The sequence below is a fragment of the Candida albicans genome, chromosome 4, assembly GCF_000182965.3.
Source record: "Candida albicans SC5314 chromosome 4, complete sequence".
Lineage (NCBI taxonomy): Eukaryota > Fungi > Ascomycota > Pichiomycetes > Serinales > Debaryomycetaceae > Candida > Candida albicans.
Genome location: NC_032092.1, coordinates 240,416 through 263,178, shown reverse-complemented (window position 1 = coordinate 263,178; position 22,763 = coordinate 240,416). Strand labels below are relative to the sequence as shown.

Genomic DNA, 22,763 nt, shown 5'->3' with positions numbered 1-22,763 from the left:
AATAACTAACAACAACTTAGAAATGTCGTACAAAATTCTGTTTTAGATTTTTAACAAATTGAACTAAACAATTAAACGATGGACAATCAAGATTGATTGCTACTACCTCCAACAGCTACAACCAACAATTCAATTACTTTATTGTTGTGCTACTTCCAACAATCTACTCTCTACAATTAATTAAACTCTATAACACTCTCCCCTCTAGTAAACAATAAAGATATATCCTCAAAAAGATCTTAAGCAAGTAATACTTTTAGTTCTACCAATCATCAAACTAAATCAACTTTTCTATTTTTGTTGGGGAGGGCGCAAAAAATTTTGTGTGTGTAGAGGTTTGTGGACAATGAAGCAAAGCAAAAAGAGCAAAGCAAAGCAAGTATACAATTCGGGAACGACATACAAAAATAATAATAATAAAAAAAAAAAAAGATCGCCCAAAATGCCAGTCATTCTGGCGAGAAAAAATAGCTGACTAAGTCCAAGGTGGGGGGAGGCGGAGGGAAGAAATCTATCTTCTTGCGATACGTCATTCATGCTGCTCATCCCCCCTCCCCTTCCAATTTTAGCCTGATCTTCTATTTTTTTTTTTGTTGCCCCAAAAAATTTCATTTTGTTGGTTTTTACAAAGTATGGATCATTCACTATTCTCTTTCGTAAATTGAATCACTACAACTACAATTTGATGAGTATTTAGTTGTTGTGTTGTGTTGTAGTTCTTAATATACATATGTAGATTTACTTTTGATTTCCGTTACCATGGTAGTATAGTTGCATTGGTAAAAAAAAATATCTGGTTGTAAATTATTGGTCCTCAATCCGTTATATATATCAACGCAACACTAAATGTCAAACTCAATCGGATCTAGAACAAAAGCAATAAATTAAAACTACATCTCAACTCATCTCATTTCAACTCAACCTACTTAAAAAATGTCTCTGTCAAGTTGTACTACTGTTAATTACTTTTTATCTACGACTTAACAAGAAACGTGAAAACCTAAAAATTTGAAAAAAACGTGGGGTTATTGGTTACGTACAAAATCATCTCTTGAGGAACCATGTGTTTATTAGTTTAAAATTCTAGAATCCGATTCCGACCCCCCCCAAAAAAAAAAAAAAATAAACGTGGCTAATGACTAACTAACGTCTTTCTATGAATCAATTCTTAACTTTTACATAAATCCAAACTAGAAGAAAATAGTTAGATTTGTTTTGATTCGTGATGTAACTATTAACAGTCAGATTTCTCTACTTTTTCCTTTTTTTTGTATTGTTTCAAACGCGTATAAATCAAAGATCAATCAACTTTTTATAATACAACAGGGGTGTAGAGATAGAATATATCAAGGTGCAAAAGAGAGGGCGGACGAGGGGGAGGGGGGAGGGGGGCAAGAAACAGCAAGGTTATCATCATGACTAACTAATGAACGAAATACCACAAATCAGAAAAAAAGAGTCAGCAGTTTTACTAAAAACTTGTTGTTGTATTCTTTGATGACACTATTCTTATTGTCAACTGTTTTCATTATTATTTAAATCCTGTTGAATTTGAAAGGAAAACTCACCACCTCTCCCTCTTCTTCCCCTTTCTTTAATATGCATTGTTCTTGAGTTGTTTTAACATGCATTCAATATTAATATTCACCAACAAAAAAATAATATGTCATTCAACTCTACCCAAAAAAAAAAAAATAAAAACTGCCTAAGACACAAAAAGAAGTTGTTGTGCTCTTTCTTTTGGGACCTTTAAATTGTGTTGGGTGGATACAAGTAGCCTAGATTATCATTATCATTTCCATTAATATTATTATTACTGTTGCTATAGTTTCTATATACTTTCATTATATTAAGAATTTCAAAAGATCCCTCCCTATGCTTATCATTGTTATTTCATTGCCTTTGCTCTTTCGATGATAACTTGGTAGCGTTGTTGACAAAATTTTGAAGCATTGAAGTGATATAAGATACATTATTAGAACCATTTTCAGATAATTTTTTGATATTAATTAAATTCCCCATTTGATCTTCGTCTTCATCATCTTCGTCTTCTTCATCTTCATCATCACCTTCATCTTCTACATCCATATCATCTTCATATCCACTAACTTCTTCATCAATTCCAAAATTATTCAGTAAATTTGTTTTCACCAATTTCATCACATTTACATCAAATTGAGTAACTGAATTGTTATTTTTGTCACTTTTCTTTCTTTCTTCACCCTCTCCCAATATCTCCTCTTCTTCTTCTTCCTCCTCCTCCTCCTCCTCTTCTTCTTCTTCTTCTTCGGGTTTGATTAATTTCAATTGATTGGTATTATAACTCTTGCAATATTTACATTTCAATCCTAATACATGATACATGGTATTACTTTTTCCACCACAATCATTGCAAGAAATAATACATCTCCAATTATTATAGGGTTCAGGTAATGGGCTTTGAGCAATTTCGACATCTAATATTCGATATTGACTCTCGACATTAGTAATGGTTTTTTTACAAATTGGACATTTTGATGAAAATTTGGTGAATTTACTATAACATTGTTCATGAATAGAATGACCACATTTCATAAACACCACTTTATGAATCAGGGAAAATAAATCCTCATTACATATACAACAATTTGAATGAGTAACATCGGATAAACATTTATGATGACCTTTTAAATCAATCGATAAACAAGTATTACAAGTATCACAATGGAAATAATCTTTTTCTAAACCTAAACCTAATCGACAAATCCCACATTTATCACAATGATAAATATCTTTAGTTTGATCATTATCATATAAAATACATTTAGAACAAAAATAATTGGCTAATTCTTGTTCACAATTAATACAATAATTAGATTCAGGAATTTGTGGTGTATGACAATACATACATAATATATGTTTAACTTCATTTCTTATTAATTTATGATCAAGAGTTTGGGAATCATGACAAAATCGGCATGTATACCATTTAAAACAGGTTGGACATTCAATTTTACAATTTGTTTGATAATGAGAACATCCAAATATAGTATGTAATGAATCATGATATGTTGGTTGTAAATCTTGTTCCGTCAACATTACTTCATCTTCTTCTTCTTCATCGTCTTCTTCTTCTTCTTCTTCATCGTCTTCTTCTTCATCGTTGGATCCTTCAGATTCTGATTCAAAGTTTTCACCGTCATTTTCAATAATCGCCTCATCTACTGGACCTAATGACAGCCTTGATGGTAATTCTTCATCAAAATCATCTTCTTCGTCTTCCTCATCATTGTCTTTTTCTTCATCTTTTTCTTTTTCTTCTTTGATGATCAATTTCTGATTTCTTAACGGCTGCAATAATTGTTTATCATTATTGGACAATTTTTCATCAACATATTTATAATAATTCCCCATCATTAATTTTGTTACTAATTTATTTTTTGAATCTTGACTTATAGATAAATTATGAATTTTTTTAATTTTACTTCTTAAAAGATCTTGTTTAACAAAATCATCTAAAGAATTCAATTCAGTCAATTCACTAACCTCATCAATAGTTAATCCATCAATATCACTAGTTTGTGATGTAACACTATCATTATTACTATAAATATTTTTATATTGTTTTCTTTTCCTTTTCCTTTTGTTGTTTCTTTTTATTTCATTTCTCATTTCTCCTACTCGAGGTTTAACAATTTCATTTATTAATGGTTGACTTTTATTAACAATTTCTCCAATTCCTGATGGTTCAGTGGTTTCTTCTATTTCAATATCCAGTTCATTTTCATCATTTTCAATATCACTGAAATCATCGGTTGGTAAAAAAATCGTTTCATTAATCACGTCTGTCAAAGGTTGTAGTCGATCAATAGCAGTAGTGATATTAACCCCTAATTTTAAATCATTTAAAAATTTATCCATTTGAATTCTCGTTGATAAAACTGTTTTTATAGAATCTAAAATATTACTATCATCTTCACTCAGTATATCTTTCACCTCATCAGTATCGGTACTCTCGGTTTTTGCAGTAGTACCAAAACTTTTATTATATTTTTTATATTGATTTTGATAATAATCCTTATATTTGGTCACATATTTAGTGAATTCTAATGGGAAATTCTTCATTTCAAAACTGGGCATTTGGAAGAAAAATCGATCAGTTGAAAAATATGAAGTTAAATTATTTAAATTAAGTAAACCAATTTCATCTAAATCGCGAGACATCTCATTAATATCGGAATCACTATCATTGTGTTGATGAGGTGCTGGTGTTGTGGGTGTCGTCGTATCGTGTAGTGAGGTCATTATGGATGAATATGTATTTTTATACGAGTAAGTATGTATGTGTGTGTGTGTGGAATGGTGGAATGGTGGCAATACGGGTATTCTAATATTATTCTGACTTACTTAAATTAATGAAATATGAAACTATACCGAATCGGAAATTGCAAATGAATAGTTGTGTTTAAAATAGAATAGTAAAATAAATTTGTTGGTGAAAACTAGAAGAGGAAGAAGAAGAAAATGTATTGAAGTTGTTATTGGTTGTAAATGTGATCCCTTTCTTCTTCTTCTACTTCTTCTTCTTAGTAAAAAATATTTTTCTTGTTGTTGTGGTTGCCATTAATCGCATTTATAATGTTTGTTTCACTTCCTTTATTCGTTTAATCTTTTTTTGAAGGCTTTTTTATTTTTGGGGGACTGTTTGTTTTTGTTGGCGCTGGGCTATGGGCAACTCTACCACCATTGGTTTACTTATCTCCGCCACTACTCTCGCCATAGATACTACCGCGCTTCTTTTTTTCACTCTTCCATCTCAACAAATTTTTGTCAGAAAACGCAACACACCCAAAAAAAAAAAGTAATCACCCATCGTTGTCAAAATAATCATCTCATACTTACCCCCTCTGGTTTCCTTTATTATAATGACTTCTATACCGTCTGATATAAAACTACCGCCATCTGATGTCAAACAAACAATTGATAAAACAGTAGGCTATGTTATTAAAAATGGAAAATCTTTTGAAGAACGATTATTGAAAAATAATAAAAATGATAAATTCACTTTTATTAAACCAGATAATGAATATTTTCCTTATTATAAATGGAAATTAGATACGTCAAAGAAAAATCAAGGGCTGACTGAAACGTCAACTGAAAATCAACACCAAGAAGAGGATATAATAATAGCAAAACCACCAGATTTACCCTTTTTAATAGATTTACCCATTATTTCACAACACGATTTAGATGTTATTAAGATAACGGCGTTATACATTGCTCAAAATGGTGAATCAAAAATCCCAAAATTATTACAACATGAAACTAAATTGAATAATCGAGCTCAATTTGAGTTTTTAAATGAATCTCATTCTTTACATGGTTTATTTCAAAAATATATTCAACAATATAAAATCGTGATTGAATTGTATCAAAACTCTCATGGCGAAAACGCAGACCAAGACCAAGAATATCTTCAATTGCGACAATTAATAAAGAAACCACGAGGAGAATATGATATCTTAACCCAAGCATATAATCGGGCCCAATATATAAAGCAAAATAAAGTGATTGCCAAGAGAGAACAAGAAGAGTCCAAAGCTCGACAATTACATTATGCACTGATTGATTGGCAAGATTTTTCAATAGTTGCTAAAGTTGATTTTAATGCTATTGATGCGGTTAAAGAATTGAGTATGCCGTTAAAACGAGATGATTTGATAAAACGATCATTGGATGCCAGAAGTAAAGATATTGAATTACCAAAAGTAGCAGTGGCGGCGACAACAACATCACCAGTACAAGTTGAAGTAATTGATACCAAGAACCAAGGTCTGACCCAAGATCAGACTGATAATAATACATCTACTCCATCTGCACCACCAATCAAGGGAATGAAAATTAAAGCTGCTGGAACTTCACGATTGAAAAAATCACTGGAAGCAAACACTTCAATGACGACGACAAATACGATTAAATGCCCTATTACAGGTAAACTAATTCCAGAAAATGAATTTGATACACATATAAAAACCTTGTTACGTGATCCAAGATATAAAAAAGAACAAGAAAATTATATACGGAAGAATTTCAGTTATGCGTCCAATATTACAACTGATCAAGTATATGAAAATATTAAACGATTTGTGAAGAAAAGAGCTAATGTTGAAGATGAAAACCCAAAAAAGAAAAAGAAAGCTTAGTTATATAGGTCTTGGATACAAATATACAAATACATATATATATATATATATATTTTATAATTAAAATACTAAAAACACAGATGTACTATAAAAACAAGTGTCATGTATAGTAATGATATGAGGGGGAGGACAATGGAAATGTGGGAACTTAAATTATTAGCTCTTCTTTCTTTACTTTTTTCTTTCTTCTTTCATTCAAAAAAATAATTAATATTAATAATCTCTATTTACTTTTTTTTTTACCTTAAAAAAGAAAACTAAATTTAGTTCTTTAAAGATTCAGCTCTCTTCTTTTTAATTTCAGCTCTTTCTTCTTTTCTTTCATGCAATCTCTTAGCCAACAATTGAGCGTATTCAGCAGCAGCATCTCTTTGTTGTTGAGCATTCTTGACTTTTTTAGCTTTCAAAGCTCTCTTTCTTTGTAAAGTTTGTGGAGTAACTAATCTTTGAATCTTTGGAGCTTTGGTGTAAGTTTTGTCACCTTTAGTAACTTCTCTTCTAACAACGAAATCTCTAACATCATCTTCTTTAGTTAAACCAAAGAATTTTCTAATGTGGTTAGCTCTCTTTGGACCTAATCTTTTTGGAACAGTGGTGTCAGTTAATCCTTCAATTTCATTGTCACCTTGTTTAACAATAGACAAAGCCAAAACTGACAAATCTTGAGCAACAATACAACCTCTAACGGATTTTCTTTTTCTTTCACCAGTTCTTCTTGGTCTGTAACAAGAGTGACCTTTAGATAATAATAATCTAACTCTGGTTGGGTGCATAACACCTTGTTTCATTGGGAAACCTTGTTTATCGTTACCACCAGTGATTTTGAAGATGTAACCTTTGAATTCATCTCCAACTGAGTCACCTTCAACTTCTTGACCCATTCTTTTTTCGTAGAAAACACGTAATTTGTGTTCATCATCGATATCAATAGATTTTTGAGTACCGTTGGCTGGATATGAGATGTTTAACTAAAATGAAACAAAAAAAAGTATTGTTAGTATTGACTGATTCGTAAAGCTTGACTAGTTTTGCTTGTTTGCATGTTTATTGTTTTCAGTGATTAAAATTATTGTCATTATTGAAGTTAACTAAATTGATTTGTAGTTTGTTGATAGATACTAAAATTTGGTTTTCCTTGAATCGAAAGTACTTTTACGTAGTCTAAAAATGTCACCCCTAATAAACTAGTCCTTCATTTGCTTATATCACTTCATTGCTTAATTTCTTTGTATTTGTTATAATCACGACGATAAAAAATTTTTCCTCTTATTGAATCCAATTATCCTGTTTAAAACTCCTACTCTTATGCTCTTTCTTTATTATCCAATTATTGCAATATCCAAATAAAGACTCTAATTATAATCACTGATATAGGTTATATTCAATCACATACCTTCATGGTGATTAATTCCTTTGTGCCTGTCTGAAAATTAACTAAATGTAAGAAGAAGTTTTTTTTCCACTTTTTTTTTTCTCTCAAGGTTGAAAATTTGATAATTTTTTTTTTCTGTTGGTGGTGTATAGTGTACAGTGTAGTGTAGTGTACAGTGTAAGTTTCTCCTTCCACAGCGTGCGAAAATTTGTTAGTATTGTTGAAGCTTTGTGTTAGTGAAACTCTCACTATACAAACAACTGTAAGCTCTAATAAAATATGTGCGAAGAGAAGAAGAGTAAGTAAACCGCACACACACAAAAAAAAAGATTATTACGCTAACTATTCGCACAACAACAAAATATGCAGTATCGTACAAGTAAAAGTAGGGCTATAGCCCTAAGTCACGCACATTGGTTGCAAATGAAACCAAAGAGTTCTTTAATTTGTTCATAGATTATCATTATTCATGAACATGTTTAAAATTCCTGAACAACAATAAAAAAATACATAAATATATATATATATATATACAAGTACAATCTATATTACAATGGAACTAAAAAAATTATAATAGTTCTTTCCTCAGTATTCCTCTTTTTTGGTTTATGAAATCCAGTTGTTTTTTATTGTTCTTTCTTAAATTTTCTTTTTTAATTTTCCTTGATATTCAGCATATCAAACTGATATTATTCAATAAATATTTTGAAATCTTTTCGTTTAATTGTAGTCAACAGCACAATCCAATCAAAAACAAGGTGACTCTTTATGCTTGTTCTTTCTTTCTATTCACTTGTGAAAATCATGCACAATCAAATTATGTATTTTTATTAGGTCCATTGTTGGTGTTATTGACATCTGCTGAACTTGAACTTCCTGCTGTGGTTGGATTAGTACCATCACCAGCATCACTCAGCTTGGAAGCATTTGCCGAATTTCCAGTGGCTTGTGTTGGGTTTTGTAAAAACCCTGGTATTAGATTAGCTGATTTGTGATTGGTAGTTGAAGCCATTTGTTGTGATGTTTGTGTTTGTATTGGGATAACAGGTACTTGCAGTTGCTGTTGGGCATTCTGCTGCTGTTGTTGCTGTTGTTGCTGTTGTTGTTGTTGTTGTTGTTGTTGTTGTTGTTGTTGTTGTTGTTGTTGTTGTTGTTGTTGTTGTTGTTGTTGTTGTTGCAGTTGTTGCAGTCCAATTCCACTCAATGGCATATTCACAAAATACTGTGGTAGATGAGTAGTTGGTGTTATACCTGATGGCCAATCTTGAGGTGCAAGAAAGTTTGATGGAGATGGGAAGGGGAACATATCATTAACGTATCGTGATGGCAATCCTGAAATTGGTGTTTGTTCACCATTATTAAATTGTGTCCCTGTCGGTAAACCAGAACGGAATCGTGCTGCTGATTCCAATTGTGCATTTTGATTTCCAACCAGTTGCGATGATGGCTGCGGCTGAGATTGTTGTTTTTGCTGTTGCTGTTGTTGTTCTTGTAGTTGTAGTTGATTTTGGAACTGTTGATACTGCTGATATACTTGGGCTGGATAATTGACATACGAACCACCCACGGGTGATTGTTGCATTCCTGCAAAATATGCATTGCTTCCTCCTGTCAATGGTAAACCTGGTGCTACAGCACTAGCTGGAGATGACGTTTGTGATTTGGTTTGCAAAGGTAACGGTAGTGTTGGTTTTCGTGAGTCTGGTGATCGAAACGATGAATATCCCGAAAACCTGGTATTTGGAACATTCGCAGGCACTAAATTACTATTACCATTTGAATTTAGTTGCGATGAATTGGTATCAGCAGTCCCTGTACCTGATGTTGTATTGCTCGATTGAGTGTTTTGGTTGGTTGCACTATTGTCGACTGCCGTCACTGTTCTCGCCGTGTCCTTGCCATCACTATTATTAACACCACTATGGGAATTATTCGTATTGCTCTTGGCATCATTCGGTATTTGTACCCTCAATACTGGTCGTTGCATCGTTGGTTCATTTTTTGTCCCAGTAGCGGGCGGTGCCGAAGTGTTATTTGTCTCATCAATCTGTTTTTTGTAATTTTGGGGGTTGGTAAATGTTGGAACATTATTTAAAGATATATGAGGTGGTGGAGGCGGTGGTGGAGGTTGGGTACTATTAAACACTTTGGGGTTTTGCTCTTTTTTAACCGACTCTGATCTTTTGTGCCGTTTAGGTTGTGGAGAATTATCATCGCTTTCATATTCCGAATCCTCATCGCCCGCTTCATGAACATTATGATCATAGTCTTCATCGTTCAAATGTGTATTAGTGCCAACTACAGACCCTGATTTATTCATAAGTGGTTCATTTAAATGTCGTTTCTTTCTAAATTTCGAATAATATTCTGGAGACTTCGATTCATGTACTTGTTTTCTGACTTTAATGGTTTTATTATAGGCATTAAAAATCTCATTTGCCTCAACAGTAGAATATTCATATACTTTATTATTATTGCCAACGATAATAACCGTTAAATCCACTTGACAGAGCACAGCTAATTCATGAGCTTTTTTAAATAACCCTGCCTTACGCTTCACAAAAGTCACTGTACGATTTCTATCGTCTGTCAATGGTTCTATTTCAATCTTTCTTCTACCCATTTTTTTTTGTTAACAATGGTTGTGACAAGATAATATTGTTGTTTTGAAATATTAATAATTATAAAAAAAAAAGTAGATGACGTTAGAGGGGTGGTGGGAAGGCACTTAATTTTTCTTGTTTAAATGTGTGTTACTTTTTTTTTTCTTGTTTTGTTTTGTTTTGTTTTGTTTCTCCTTTTTTTTTTCTCGCTTTTCCATACTCCCTTAAAAATAAACACAAGAAGAGTGATGAGGATGATGGCAATGAGCATGATATTTAGTGTTTTTATTTGAGGCAATGGTAGACATTTAGCCCCACAACCAAATTATTCAAGTGTAAATCGGTTGTTACTCAACACGACTTTGATTACACAAGAGTTTTGGTATCACCATGTGTATCAATCACATGAGTATGATTACTTCGAGAAATTCAACGGTCTTGCTTTTTTCTCGTCCGCTTATTTCCGTTCTTTCCTCGTGTTTTTCACTATATTGGTTTGAGAGTAGCTATACCTGTCTTACACAAACTATGATGAGTGATTAATAAGATGTTCAAAAATAAAAACGCACGAAGGATGATAAGTGCTTCAAAATCTACAGCCGGTAGGATTACCCCTAAGATCAACGATGCAAATCAACTAAAAGTGAAAGAGAGCTGATTATTCTAGCCGGTATCGTTTAATTGAGATGCTAATAAATTTTACCAAGTAAATACTAAAATGTAATATCATGTATCTTTTTTACTTGCTGAATTGCTGAATTGCTCTGGAATTGTAATCGTTCTTTAAAAGAAATTAATAAACATGTTCTTTGATGCTAAGAAATTATTTTTAATTGTTTAGGGGTCCTTGCTAAAAAAAGAATGATACATGGTGCGGCATGGAAGATCATCAAATATGTAACAATAATTTTGGTCGAAAGCACTCGATATACAAACTGTTTTTTCTATATATTTAACCTGAACAAGTAGTGAGTAGTCTTATCAATTCAACAAATGGGTTGCAAGGTCTTTAAAATTTGATGAAATGGAATTTTTTTATTTTTTATTGAATCTGTTCTTTGTGTCTAAAAATAGAAACTTCTTGTTATTGTTTTAGTCTTCATCGTTTCCATTGTTCTAGTTTGCTGATATACTAGGGTATTCATTATTTTCCATCTTAATGGATACTAGCGAACAACAATTGACTAGGACTGCGTCGACTATATTAGTAAACCAGGTGATTTCTTTTTTTTATTCTTTTTCTTACTATTGTCATACCTACTCAGTATGGGAATAACAGCCCCCCCCCCCCCGATGGAATACTTCAAAAAGATGTTTGTTGCATTGCATCCTTCATGAGTCTTGAAAATATGCATGAACCATCAAATATCTTTACAGTTTTATTGGTGAATAAATAATCTCATAGTCGAGTTTATGTAACTACTTGGGTGGAAGATTACATTTATCACTTTTGTCAACATCATATATTTTTTTTTGGGGGGGAAGAATGTTCTACACAAATACTTACAATTCTCTTCGCATCAAATATAAAACAGGCTTAATTACAGTACCATTTCTTAATTTTCTATCCATAGGTGATCCTTCAGTCAATTCGTAATTCATTTTCTTATACCAATTGAGAGCCCTTGTATTGTTAGAAAAAACTGTTAAAGCAGTACCTTGTAACATCAGATATAATTCATGAGATGAATTTTGTAAACTCTTGGCAAATTCGTGAAATTGATCAATTAACAGTTGTCCTAATTTCTGGCCTTGGTATTTTTGTGTCAAATGGATTTCAAATAAGTATAATACAAATACATCATCAACGTCTTCACATAATTTGAATGATAAAAAACCTACTAGTTCTTCTTCTTCTTCTTCTTCTGGTGTAGTTTCAGTGAACCAGATATATACGAGCCCTGGTTCTAACATTTCCTCTTTCTTATTATTCTTCCAGTTATATTGTTCACTTTCAACATATAAATCACCAAGGTTGTCATCTATTAGTTGTATAAATTTATCTATTTGGTTTTCATCCATATTGTGAGATGCTTCGATATAGGTTTCAAAGTTGGGTAATCTAAATCTATCAGTCAAATAATTCAATGACAAATCTTCAGCAATTTCTTCCATTAGGATTGGATCCTCTTCAGAAAATCTATTGTATTTTCTTCTTTTCAACTGGAATCTTATTCTCATTGTTGTTTGTGTTGGCAATGGTAAGTAAGTAAGGAATAAGATGACGATAATTATGGTATTATTTGAAAAATCATGAAAAAATAAAAAAAAAAGTCGCGTCCAAAAAAAAATTAACTCCAAAAAAATTCACACATATATATATATAAATAAATACCAAGGTGCCGTGACTTTTCTTTTCCTATCCATCATACCATCATACCATCATATCCTGCACATTTTATCTTCTCTAATTTCTACAAATGGAAACCCCAACTACACCAAACTCAAAAGAAAATTCCAGAAATTACACGTGTCAAGTAACGTCTCCTGATATCACATATAATGATATACCATCATCGCCTCCCATGAGTGTGTTAAATCAACTTATTAAACACCAACAAGCACGTTCAACAAAACTTATGAAACCTTTTTCATCATCTTCATCTCCACCTAATAGTGAAACTGATGATTTACTGCCATTGAGAACCAATAAAAACAGAGGAAAACATTATCATCATCCCGTGGAATCCCTGAGGAGTCAAAATTTCAATCTTCGAAATAAACACGATAAAATCCGTCAAGTGAGGAATCAACATCGTCATGATAAATTAATGATAAATCGAGAGAAAATAAATGATCAACAATCTAAACGAGATATTAATGATCAATACGAAAAAGAGTACGAAAGTATAACTGAAGGTTTGGATATTGATAGGCTAATTGAAGATGAACAAAACAATACTGAAATTCAGGGGTGGTTAGAGCATTATGAAGAAGAGGCTGAAGAACGTGAATGGGAGGAAGATGCTGATTTGATTGATATGATACAGAGTTTAGAATTAGAGGATAAAGCAATGAATTGATATCGAAGAGTATTGTGTCACGTGTGTGCCTTTCGGAAACTAGAAGAATAAACGGGAAATTTGCATTAAGCAATATTTATGGGTGTGTGTATTTGAATATAAGTTGATCTTTGGTGGTTACTGGCTAGAATGTATATGGTTATGGTTGTAAACTAAATTCTGTTGACCTCGTTTTCACCAGACAGTTTAGAGCGAAACCAGAATACAAAATGGAGAATTTTAATTTTGGTGTCTAGTGTGTATGTTTATATTATTGAAATTATATATGTGTATGTCTAAATCTTTGGATAGTTGAAACTTTTAAAATTGTAAGGATATTACATTTGTGTGTGGTGGTGGTGTAGTTGTTGTTGTTAGCCTTGCCGTTAAAAGAAATCGTTTAACCCACTGTGCATGAAAATAAGGGTGAGAAAACCAAATAATGACGTAGGAGGCGCTCGAGGCGTGTTACATTGAAAAAAAAAAAAAATTTTGTCGATAGTTACACGAAAAAATGGAATTCTGTTTCCTGTTGCTCTGATATTAATCGATGCTGAAACAAATAACCATTTTGTTGTTGAAAAAAAAAATAATACCACCTGAAATCTTTATATTTATTATATTTTATCTTTACTCTGCTCTGCTCTGCTCTGCTCTTTTTTTTATTATTTATTCCTTGATTCGGATTATTGTTTGATCTATCTATAGACTATTACAGCTTTTTCTGTTTCTACTACTAATCCCCCCACAGTTATTCGATTTTCACTTTCGTTTTTCCTCCTTTAACTTATACCCCAACGTCATTTTTTCCAACTTGTATTGATAATGTCCCTGAAACAACAAGATGTTCCATTAGAAGAATTAGATCAAAGACCACAAATAAACGTTAATGATAAACCTATTACCGATGAACCAAAGGCTTCACCAGCTATGAAACAAGAGCCACAATCAAATAATGAAAATTCACAAAATCTAAAATCAAAAGAATCAAGTAACCCGAATAACGGATCATCTAGTTCTGATTCTGATTCCGATTCAGATAGTGATGACGATATCAACTCGCATTTTACTGCTACTAGTGGTTATCAAAGAGAATCAAATGAATGTACTGAATTTTGTATTGAATGTTGTACTTGTTTTGGTGTTCTTAATTGTTGTCCAAACAATGGTGAAGGTTGTGTCACCAATATGGCTACATTCATTGGTAATATGCTTTTTGCTTGTTGCAAATGTTGATCGAGTTAGAGATAATATTTTGAATATGGACAATTTCGAGTATCACATTTCCATTTTGCATTTGCTTTTTCCTGTTTTTAAAGTTTTAGAAGAGAGGGTTGAATCTCGAGTATATATATGGGAAGAAGTATAGAATTTATAGATTTTTGGTGGAATGTATTTTTTGACTATCGTTGTTTTTCCAGTATAACTTTCAGAGTCAGTTTTTGTGGTCAGTGTGGGTATTTTCTTGAAAGATTTAAGCTCTTTCCTTGCTTAAATGGGAAGGAAGAAGATTTAGCAAATCATAAATAGCAGAGTTCCCATAGAAAAAGGAATGCATAGATAAAAGTCAGATATGGCGGGACATTTTCTTGCAATTACCTTAAATTCAGATCTGTATGGGGGGGGATTGTTTCTTTTTCTTTTGGTTTTCCGCCTCTCTCTTTAATTTGTGTCACTATTTGTCAATGGTGTGTGTGGTCATTTGAGCGGCTAATCAGAAATCAAATTATAGTGACATCAAAAACTTTCTCTTCCTCATAAGTTGCTGTTTCTGATATTAATCATGAATCGGAAGTCAACTTTAAATCAAAAGCGTTCAGCGACTATTTCTGAATTCCGATTTATTACTGAAGAAAATACGGAAGCAAATGCATTGCTGCAACAAGAACAGCAACAACCCCAATTAAAACAAGATCAGTCACTGTTGCAGCAACACAAGCGTACTCAAAGTCAAACCAAACTAACAAAAGTACTTCCCTATAAAGTTACTAGATCCAAATCAGTTCATGCATTTCAAGAATACGGTAAAGGGTTTGTTGGTTCCCCGTTAATGAACTCCTCGATTAAATCCTCACAAATAAATCTGCCGCAATCGAAGAAGTTGATAAAAAAACAAATAACACCTTTGCAACCAACTCCTCCAATAATTTCGCCAATTCCAATTCCACAGCAACCTTCGACATCTATTGCAGTGGCATCAGAGGAACTGCGATTACCAGTACCACCCCCACCATCACCACCACCAGTACCACAACCTCCACCTCCAATTCATCCTTCACCATTTATTAGCAACACTATTGATGATGATAATGCTCAAACTTCGTTATCTTATTCTTCCAATTTGCTCAATTATTGTCAAGAAAGTGTAGCTACACCTACGTATCCAGTAGTAGCCACAAAAAACTCCGATAGTGGAGTTCGCAATGCAACTGTAATTTACCGCAAAAAAAATACTGAGGAGTTAGATTATAATTTAAATGAAATATCGCCAATATCATATGACACTAATTCACTTAGGGTGGTTAAAAGACAGAGCAAACTTTCTGCTAACTCCAAATTAGAAGCACATACCTTAAGTAATGACTTTAAATTGGAAAAGGATAAAATTTTGTCACCAGATTTGGAAATAGTGACGGCAAAAGCTGAAGATAATGATGATACTAATATAGAAATAAAGCAAAAGAATATTTTGGAAACCCCCACAAGTTTTGATAACAATCAGACTCCCAAAATCGTTGGTGATAACGATTCTTACACTTCCCCAGTGTCAACTGAATTGTTTTCAAATATAACCAGAAGAGGGTTTTGGTGGATTATTGTGATCTTATTAGGCATAATTGTAATTTTAATTGGTGGATTTGCTCCTGCGGTGTTTATTTTGGGGAAAGGAACTAAGACTTCGGTGGGAAAATATTTCAGTGACCCCAAGAATTTACCCATGTTGTATTTATTATCACTGAAATATTTGACCAAAGTCGAAGAGCCTCTCGAACATATTCATAAACCAAATTCAATTGAAGGGCTTAGTGAGGAGTTGCGACAAGATAGTGAGGTGGTTTCATTGATGAGTATTGTTACTAACGCTTTATTTTTTGGAGTTGCGTATTCTCCGAGCAATGCGTTGGAACCGCAGTGTGGGTTTACAAGAAGAGACGCAATGTTAGATTTGGCTAGGTTATCTACTATTACCACGAAAATTAGAAATTATGGTATGCACTGTGATCAAAGTGAATTCATTTTGGATGCAATTGAATATATGAATCTAAATATGACTTTAGCAATGGGGGTTTGGATTGGATCTAATGATACTGTAAACGAAGAACAAATGAATACAATGAAAAGAATTGTTGCCAAGTACCCAAACCCACTGGAATTAATCAATTCGATATATATTGGTAATGAAGTGTTATTTCGAGAAGATAAGACAAGAGATGAATTAATCGAGTATATTCAAGACGCCAAAACATTTTTGCAATCAAAAGGGATTGATGATATCCCCGTAGGAACATCTGAAATTGGTTCTTTGGTAGATCTGCCTCTTTTGCAAGTTTGTGATATTGTTGGTGCCAACATTCATCCTTTTTTCGCTGGAGTTCCAGTGGAATTTGCAACCATTTGGTCTTTAGAATTTCTTAATTTCCAAGTTCAACCATACAATGAATATAATACAAAAATCGTACTTTCAGAAATTGGTTGGCCAAGTGGTGGTGGCACATTTGGTTCCTCGGTTGCCAGTTTATCTAATCTGGAATATTTTGCTAATGATTTTTTGTGTACATTTCGAGATTTACCAATTGAGTATTATTATTTTGAAGCATTTGATGAACCATGGAAAGAAATTTTTTGGGAAGGTAATAGAAGATGGGAAACTCAATGGGGGGTATTCCAAGACGATAGACTGCCAAAATTTGCTTTACAAAATATAGGATGTGTGTAAAAAGGGGGTTGGTAAATATATGTGAAGAAAATGTTCAATTGTGAGATAAAATTTAGTTAAAAAAACTAAACTAAAATTGTGGAAAAAAAAAAAATGTTTTTCTCAGAACACCAACAGAACGCAAACCATTTTTGAAATACCTAAGTACACTAATTGAACCTACCGATGTAATAGATACTCTTGAATTACTTTCTCTATTTTCTTGAAGATTATTAGTTTTCTTTATATATGTTTTCCCTCTTAGCATCCTACATATACCACTCATACTGATTTCTTGCACAAAACTATCCTTTTACTTACACTTTCAGTTTCTTGCATGTCGTTTTTAAAAATTTACGAATTTGGCAACTTGTCCGAGCGGTTAAGGAGAAAGACTTGAAATCTTTTGGGCTTTGCCCGCGCAGGTTCGAGTCCTGCAGTTGTCGTTATTTTTTTAATCTTTGTTTTGTTGGAATTCGGGATGAAGCGGTTATTGAAAAATTACGCCGCACCGATTGAAAAATTTTTTTTTTCCACAGTTATCCCGCAACCTCCACCACTTCTCCTCCCCCCTCCCCCCGAAAAGATCAACAGTTTTAAATGCTAAAACTATTTTCATCAATTATATAAAGTGGATTTGAAATTCCTAAACAGTGTCGACGTTTTTTTTTTTTTTGAAACTTTTAAACTATTTCTTATCTTTCTTTTCTTTTACAAAGAACTATTACCAAACCCTTTTACTACTATTACTACTTATTAACAAAATGACAGTTAAATCAAAATTCACTCATTTAACTAAAGAAGAACCCGATCCAATCATCAAAACATTAACACAATATCATCAAGATCAATCACCTAATAAACTTGATGTTAGTATTGGAGTTTATAAATCTCCTGATGGATTATTATATACATTCCCATCAATAATTGAAGCTAAAGAAATTTATCATAATGAAAAAAATTATGGTCATAATTATACTACCATGAGTGGAATTAAAGAATTTATTAATGGATCACAACAATTATTATTTGGTAAAGATGTTATCACTAGTGATGGTGAGAAAAAAATTGCTTCAATTCAAACTATTGCTGGCACAGGAGCTATTCATATGGGATTATTATTTTTTATGGAAGCAGGATATAAGAATTTTTATTTAGGTTTACCATCATGGCTGAATTATATCCCTATGATTGAAACTGTTGGTGGTAAAGTCAATACTTATGAATATTATAATACCGCCAATGGAGAAATTAATTTTGATACTGTTAAGAAAACCCTTATTGAAGCACCTAAAAATTCGGTATTTATTTTCCAAACATGTTGTCATAATCCTACAGGGGCAGATTTTAATAATGATCAATGGATTGAAGTTGTTAAATTGATTAAACAATATGATCATTTAGTATTAATGGATACTGCATATTTAGGATTTTCTAGTGGTGATTTAATTAAAGATTCTTGGATTCTTAGATATATGTACGAAGAAGCTGAAATTGAATTTGTTGTTGCTCAATCATTTCTGAAAAATATGGGATTATATGGTGAAAGATTAGGTGCGGTTCATGTTATTGTTCAAGATGAAAATTACGTTGATCATGCTCAATCTACATTGGTAGCTAATTTCCGTCATGAATGTTCATTTGCTCCTTCATTTGGAGCAAGATTAGCACAAATCATTTTTGAAAATGATAAATTATATCAACAATGGACAAAAGAAGTTAATCAAGTGACACAAAGATTACAAAATTTACGTCAATTGGTTTATCAAACTTTAATTAAATTGGAAACTCCAGGAAATTGGAAAACTGTAATACAACAAAAAGGATTGTTTTGGTATAGTGGATTAACTCCTCAACAAAATGATCGATTGATTTCTAATCATAATGTTTATTCAACTAGTATTGGAAGAGTTAATATTGCTGGTTTAAATGAACAAAATGTTGAATATTTTTGTAAGGCAATTGATGAAGTGGTAAGACATAATTATGAATAAATGTAAAAATTAGTCATCATGCGAGTTATGGTTTATAACAATATTATCCTTATTAGTAATCTTTATTTTTATTTATTTATGCTAAATATTAGATTATTTATAGATATTGACAACAACATATATATATGTTCAACAAATATAATAAACAAAATGTTACAAAAGAAAATCAACCATATTTCTATGATCCTAGTCATGTAATTACAAATTTGGTTAAAATACGAATTATCTATATGGATTATACTTTAAATAATACCGTCTTTTAATGCATAGTCTATATAATGTTTAGGAAACTTCTTTGTTTTCATTCAACACTCTTGTAAACTCTTCTTGTCCTTTCACAAGTCCATGAATCTTTTTTAAATGAGCTTTTAAATTATCTTTACGATTAAATCTTTTACCACAGTTTGGCATTTGACATTCAAATGGTTTTTCTGAGGAATGACTTTTAAGATGACGTTTAACATGTTCTGGTCTTTGAAACCTTGATTCACATATTGGACATTTATGTTTCTTCTTAGGGTCTGATTTATCATTTGATTTTGATCGATTATTACGAACTTTAACTTTTGTAACATTTAAATCTTCTGGGATTGGGATTGTCACTGTACCGTCATCGTCGTCGTCTGCATCATCGACGTTATCGTTGTTTTCTTCGCTATCATTATCATTATCATTATTGCCATTGCCATTGGTATTTTTATTGTCATTGTCAAGTTTATCATTACTAGTATCATTATTGTTAGTTTTATTACCTTTATTGACAAGACATTCATTGTTTTTATCATTATCCTTTCCATTTCCTGTCGCCACTTTCCCCTTCTTATTGCAATTTTCTTTAGATTTACTTTTTTGTTTCTTTCTAGGTTTCTTACTATTGGTTCCAGTCCCATTGACATCATCAACAACGGGCCCATTCTTTTCCTGTTTAACAACAGCCTCAGTGACAATATTTTCATCTTCATTTGAAGACATTTGTTGATCATTAGATATTTCCAAATTTGCCATTTTCATTGATCTCACTAATGATGATGTTGACAAAGTTGGCCTAGCGTTTTTTTCATTTGATTCAAATGAATCTATCTCCATTTGTTCATCTTGGTGCTCTTGTTCTTCTTCTTGTAGATTATGTACTTGTAATTCTTCTTTGATTACCGTAGGAACAGTAAAAGTAGCCATAGGTGGTAATAATCCACCTGAAGTTGAATTGGCAGAATTAAATGGAGTATTTTCATTGTAGTTACGATGAGTCGTTGACAGCAGGAATGAACTTGATTTATTGGTGGCAATAGTTGTTAAATCAATAGATATTGAAGGGAAATTAGAAGGAGGTGGTGACAATTTTGGTTTATTGAATGGTGAAATTGATTGATTCAAATTTTTCAATATACTTTTATCCATTGGTGGATATGAAGTCATTGGATTTTGATCATATGCTAATAAATCAATTTTAGGTTGTGAGGTTGAGTTTGGAAATGAAAGATTCTGAATATGACCACCACCTGATTGTCGGGATTGTTGTTGTTGTTGCTGCTGTTGTTGTTGTTGTTGATGTTGCTGATTCTGCTTCAGAGGAGTCATATCTTCTCTTTTCTTTTTACGTAACAAACTAGTATAGGATTTAGCTTTACGCAATTGTTTAACCGCATCGTCATCTTGATCTTCAAGATCATCCTTATTGTAGGGACTGAAAAATGTTGATTTCGAAGTATGCAATTTTGTTCCTGGGGTAAGCAATGGTGTACTAATATCGTCATCATCAGTTGAAGATAATTGTTGCGAAGGAGTATAAAATGGATTCAAAGTTGAGTTATACGATGAAGTTGAATTGGATTTGGTAGCTTGGCCTAAATTCATGGCAGCAGTAACAGCAGCATTGACATCAACTTTAGATCTCGATCGTGTATGACCTCGAAGAGGAGTTTTCATAATCTTATTCATTGCTGTAGTTGCCAAATTGACTGGTGATTGATTAAAATTTGCTGATGATATGGAATATGACTTATTTCTTCTCAATGGGGTCGATAAACTGTTTTGATTATGATAACCTTGTGAATACAGTGGTTGTGATTGAATATGAGATTGTGGTGATTCGAATGATGAATAGGAGTAAATAGTATTTGATGAAATTGAATGAGGCAAACCTGTAGGTGGATTTATAGAATTCTCACGTCGATGTAAATCAGTGATAGTGGTATCATCAAGAGATATATTTCTTGAATGATCAAACTCATTAAAATTACCTGAATTGGCAATGTCCTCATCATCACCCTTATTGTCATCAAAGAATTTGCTGATTTGAATATTGGTATTGTTACTAGCAGGTACTATTTCTTCTTCAATAGTCACTGGTTGTTGAAAATGTTGTTGTTGCTGTTGTTGGCTATACTGATACTGAAATTGTTGTTGTAGCTGTGATTGTTGAAATGGTGAAAACTGTTGTTGTTGTTGTTGCTGTTGCTGGTGTTGTTGACTTAATTGTTGAAACGTCTCTTGAGCATATTGTTGGTTATTTACCAATGTTGGGAATGGTTGTATTTGTGGCAATTGTTGATGTTGATTCAACAGTTGCACTTGTTGTGGAGCTTGCAGTTGTACTTGCAGTTGTTGTTGTAGTGACTGTAAATGTTGATCTAACGGTTGAGATAAATTTTGTGATAGTTCATAATTGTCCATAAATAGTAAACTATTTGTACCATCATCATATGGCTGTGATAGCTGTGTCGGCGAACTTAATAAATAATTCTCCATAGTATATGTTAAAGTCTATATTTACCAACAAAGGGGTGGGATGAAAAGCAAAGTAAATAAATTAGAATAGAAATAAAATAGCAAAAATTGATAGTGTCTATTACTTTCAACAATAAAATACCATTCAGTAAAATCGGAGTAAAAAAAAAAAGATAAAGTCTAATAATGTGTAAATGTTCTTGGGATATTGATATTGAAAACTTTCTAATGTCTAACTTTTTGGTTTTTAATAATCCACTAGTTTAGGAAATACCTAATAAACAAAGTCAATATACTAAAATAACCAGTCTAATTCTAGATAACCCGCTTATATTGAAAAAAAAAAAACACTTGTATTTGATCGTCTTTGAGGTTGTTAAAATTTTTTTTTCTTGAATTGTTATTGTTGTTGTTGTCTGTCAAAAATCTTTAAGATAGATAGATAGACAAATAAATAATAATAACTAATGGGGGAAAATCCAAGCAAAAAGTGAATTGGAAACAAGTACTAATTAAATCAAGAAGAAATAAACTAAATCCAATAAATCGTCAAGAAAAAGTAAAGACCAAGAATGTTCTAATTAAGATATCCTTTACACTAGTATTAATAGATGTATTGATTGTAGGGGGTGGATGGGTTGTAAAAAAAAATTGTTGATAAATTTCTTCTGGTCTCCAAACTTGTAAAGAAAAAGAATTTCTAAGTAAGGAAAAAAAAAATTTTTGGGAATAAAATGATGTGATGGGGTGGTGATGAATGTAATCAAATGATTTGTAGAATATCAACAAGTAAGTTGAAGTTGAATTAATTAAACTGATGTTAAAGAAGATAAAAATAAATAGATTAGAAAGAGAAAGAAAGAAAGAAAGAAAGAAATATAAAAATATATATAAAAAAATTTCAAATGATTAGTTAATAGTAGTAGTAAGTAGTAGTAGTAGTAAATATATATGTAATGTATGAGAG

General features: G+C 32.1%; 10 protein-coding genes and 1 non-coding gene across 11 annotated transcripts; 6 read left to right on the top strand and 5 right to left on the bottom strand. All coding sequences in view use genetic code 12, as the record gives it.

Moving 5' to 3' along the window:
* Positions 1 to 1,893: 1,893 nt before the first annotated feature.
* On the bottom strand, positions 1,894 to 4,284 carry CAALFM_C401290WA (uncharacterized protein; the record flags this gene model as incomplete). Its single annotated transcript, XM_717636.2, has 1 exon — positions 1,894 to 4,284. The coding sequence occupies one exon, from the start codon at positions 4,282 to 4,284 to the stop codon at positions 1,894 to 1,896; it is 2,391 nt and encodes a 796-aa protein (XP_722729.2).
* Positions 4,285 to 4,904: 620 nt separating this feature from the next.
* On the top strand, positions 4,905 to 6,182 carry CAALFM_C401280CA (uncharacterized protein; the record flags this gene model as incomplete). The annotated part of the gene is made up of 1 exon (XM_717637.2): positions 4,905 to 6,182. The coding sequence occupies one exon, from the start codon at positions 4,905 to 4,907 to the stop codon at positions 6,180 to 6,182; it is 1,278 nt and encodes a 425-aa protein (XP_722730.2).
* Positions 6,183 to 6,445: 263 nt separating this feature from the next.
* RPS6A (40S ribosomal protein eS6) lies at positions 6,446 to 7,581 on the bottom strand (the record flags this gene model as incomplete). The annotated part of the gene is made up of 2 exons (XM_019475360.1): positions 6,446 to 7,150; positions 7,576 to 7,581. 2 exons carry the CDS (start codon positions 7,579 to 7,581, stop codon positions 6,446 to 6,448), a joined length of 711 nt encoding a protein of 236 aa, XP_019330905.1.
* Positions 7,582 to 8,371: 790 nt separating this feature from the next.
* Positions 8,372 to 10,177, bottom strand: RLM1 (Rlm1p; the record flags this gene model as incomplete). The annotated part of the gene is made up of 1 exon (XM_717640.2): positions 8,372 to 10,177. One exon carries the CDS (start codon positions 10,175 to 10,177, stop codon positions 8,372 to 8,374), a length of 1,806 nt encoding a protein of 601 aa, XP_722733.2.
* A 1,483-nt stretch (positions 10,178 to 11,660) lies between these two features.
* Positions 11,661 to 12,272, bottom strand: NAT4 (Nat4p; the record flags this gene model as incomplete). The annotated part of the gene is made up of 1 exon (XM_717641.2): positions 11,661 to 12,272. One exon carries the CDS (start codon positions 12,270 to 12,272, stop codon positions 11,661 to 11,663), a length of 612 nt encoding a protein of 203 aa, XP_722734.2.
* Positions 12,273 to 12,577: 305 nt separating this feature from the next.
* On the top strand, positions 12,578 to 13,180 carry CAALFM_C401240CA (uncharacterized protein; the record flags this gene model as incomplete). Its single annotated transcript, XM_717642.2, has 1 exon — positions 12,578 to 13,180. One exon carries the CDS (start codon positions 12,578 to 12,580, stop codon positions 13,178 to 13,180), a length of 603 nt encoding a protein of 200 aa, XP_722735.2.
* Positions 13,181 to 13,984: 804 nt separating this feature from the next.
* CAALFM_C401230CA (uncharacterized protein) lies at positions 13,985 to 14,395 on the top strand (the record flags this gene model as incomplete). Its single annotated transcript, XM_717643.1, has 1 exon — positions 13,985 to 14,395. The coding sequence occupies one exon, from the start codon at positions 13,985 to 13,987 to the stop codon at positions 14,393 to 14,395; it is 411 nt and encodes a 136-aa protein (XP_722736.1).
* A 547-nt stretch (positions 14,396 to 14,942) lies between these two features.
* Positions 14,943 to 17,096, top strand: CAALFM_C401220CA (uncharacterized protein; the record flags this gene model as incomplete). The annotated part of the gene is made up of 1 exon (XM_717645.2): positions 14,943 to 17,096. One exon carries the CDS (start codon positions 14,943 to 14,945, stop codon positions 17,094 to 17,096), a length of 2,154 nt encoding a protein of 717 aa, XP_722738.2.
* A 343-nt stretch (positions 17,097 to 17,439) lies between these two features.
* tS(UGA)3 lies at positions 17,440 to 17,521 on the top strand. The gene has a single exon. It is a non-coding gene; the product is annotated as a tRNA-Ser (tRNA).
* A 318-nt stretch (positions 17,522 to 17,839) lies between these two features.
* On the top strand, positions 17,840 to 19,069 carry AAT22 (Aat22p; the record flags this gene model as incomplete). The annotated part of the gene is made up of 1 exon (XM_717646.2): positions 17,840 to 19,069. The coding sequence occupies one exon, from the start codon at positions 17,840 to 17,842 to the stop codon at positions 19,067 to 19,069; it is 1,230 nt and encodes a 409-aa protein (XP_722739.2).
* Positions 19,070 to 19,351: 282 nt separating this feature from the next.
* Positions 19,352 to 21,817, bottom strand: CAS5 (Cas5p; the record flags this gene model as incomplete). Its single annotated transcript, XM_717647.2, has 1 exon — positions 19,352 to 21,817. One exon carries the CDS (start codon positions 21,815 to 21,817, stop codon positions 19,352 to 19,354), a length of 2,466 nt encoding a protein of 821 aa, XP_722740.1.
* Between the last annotated feature and the right edge of the window lie 946 nt (positions 21,818 to 22,763).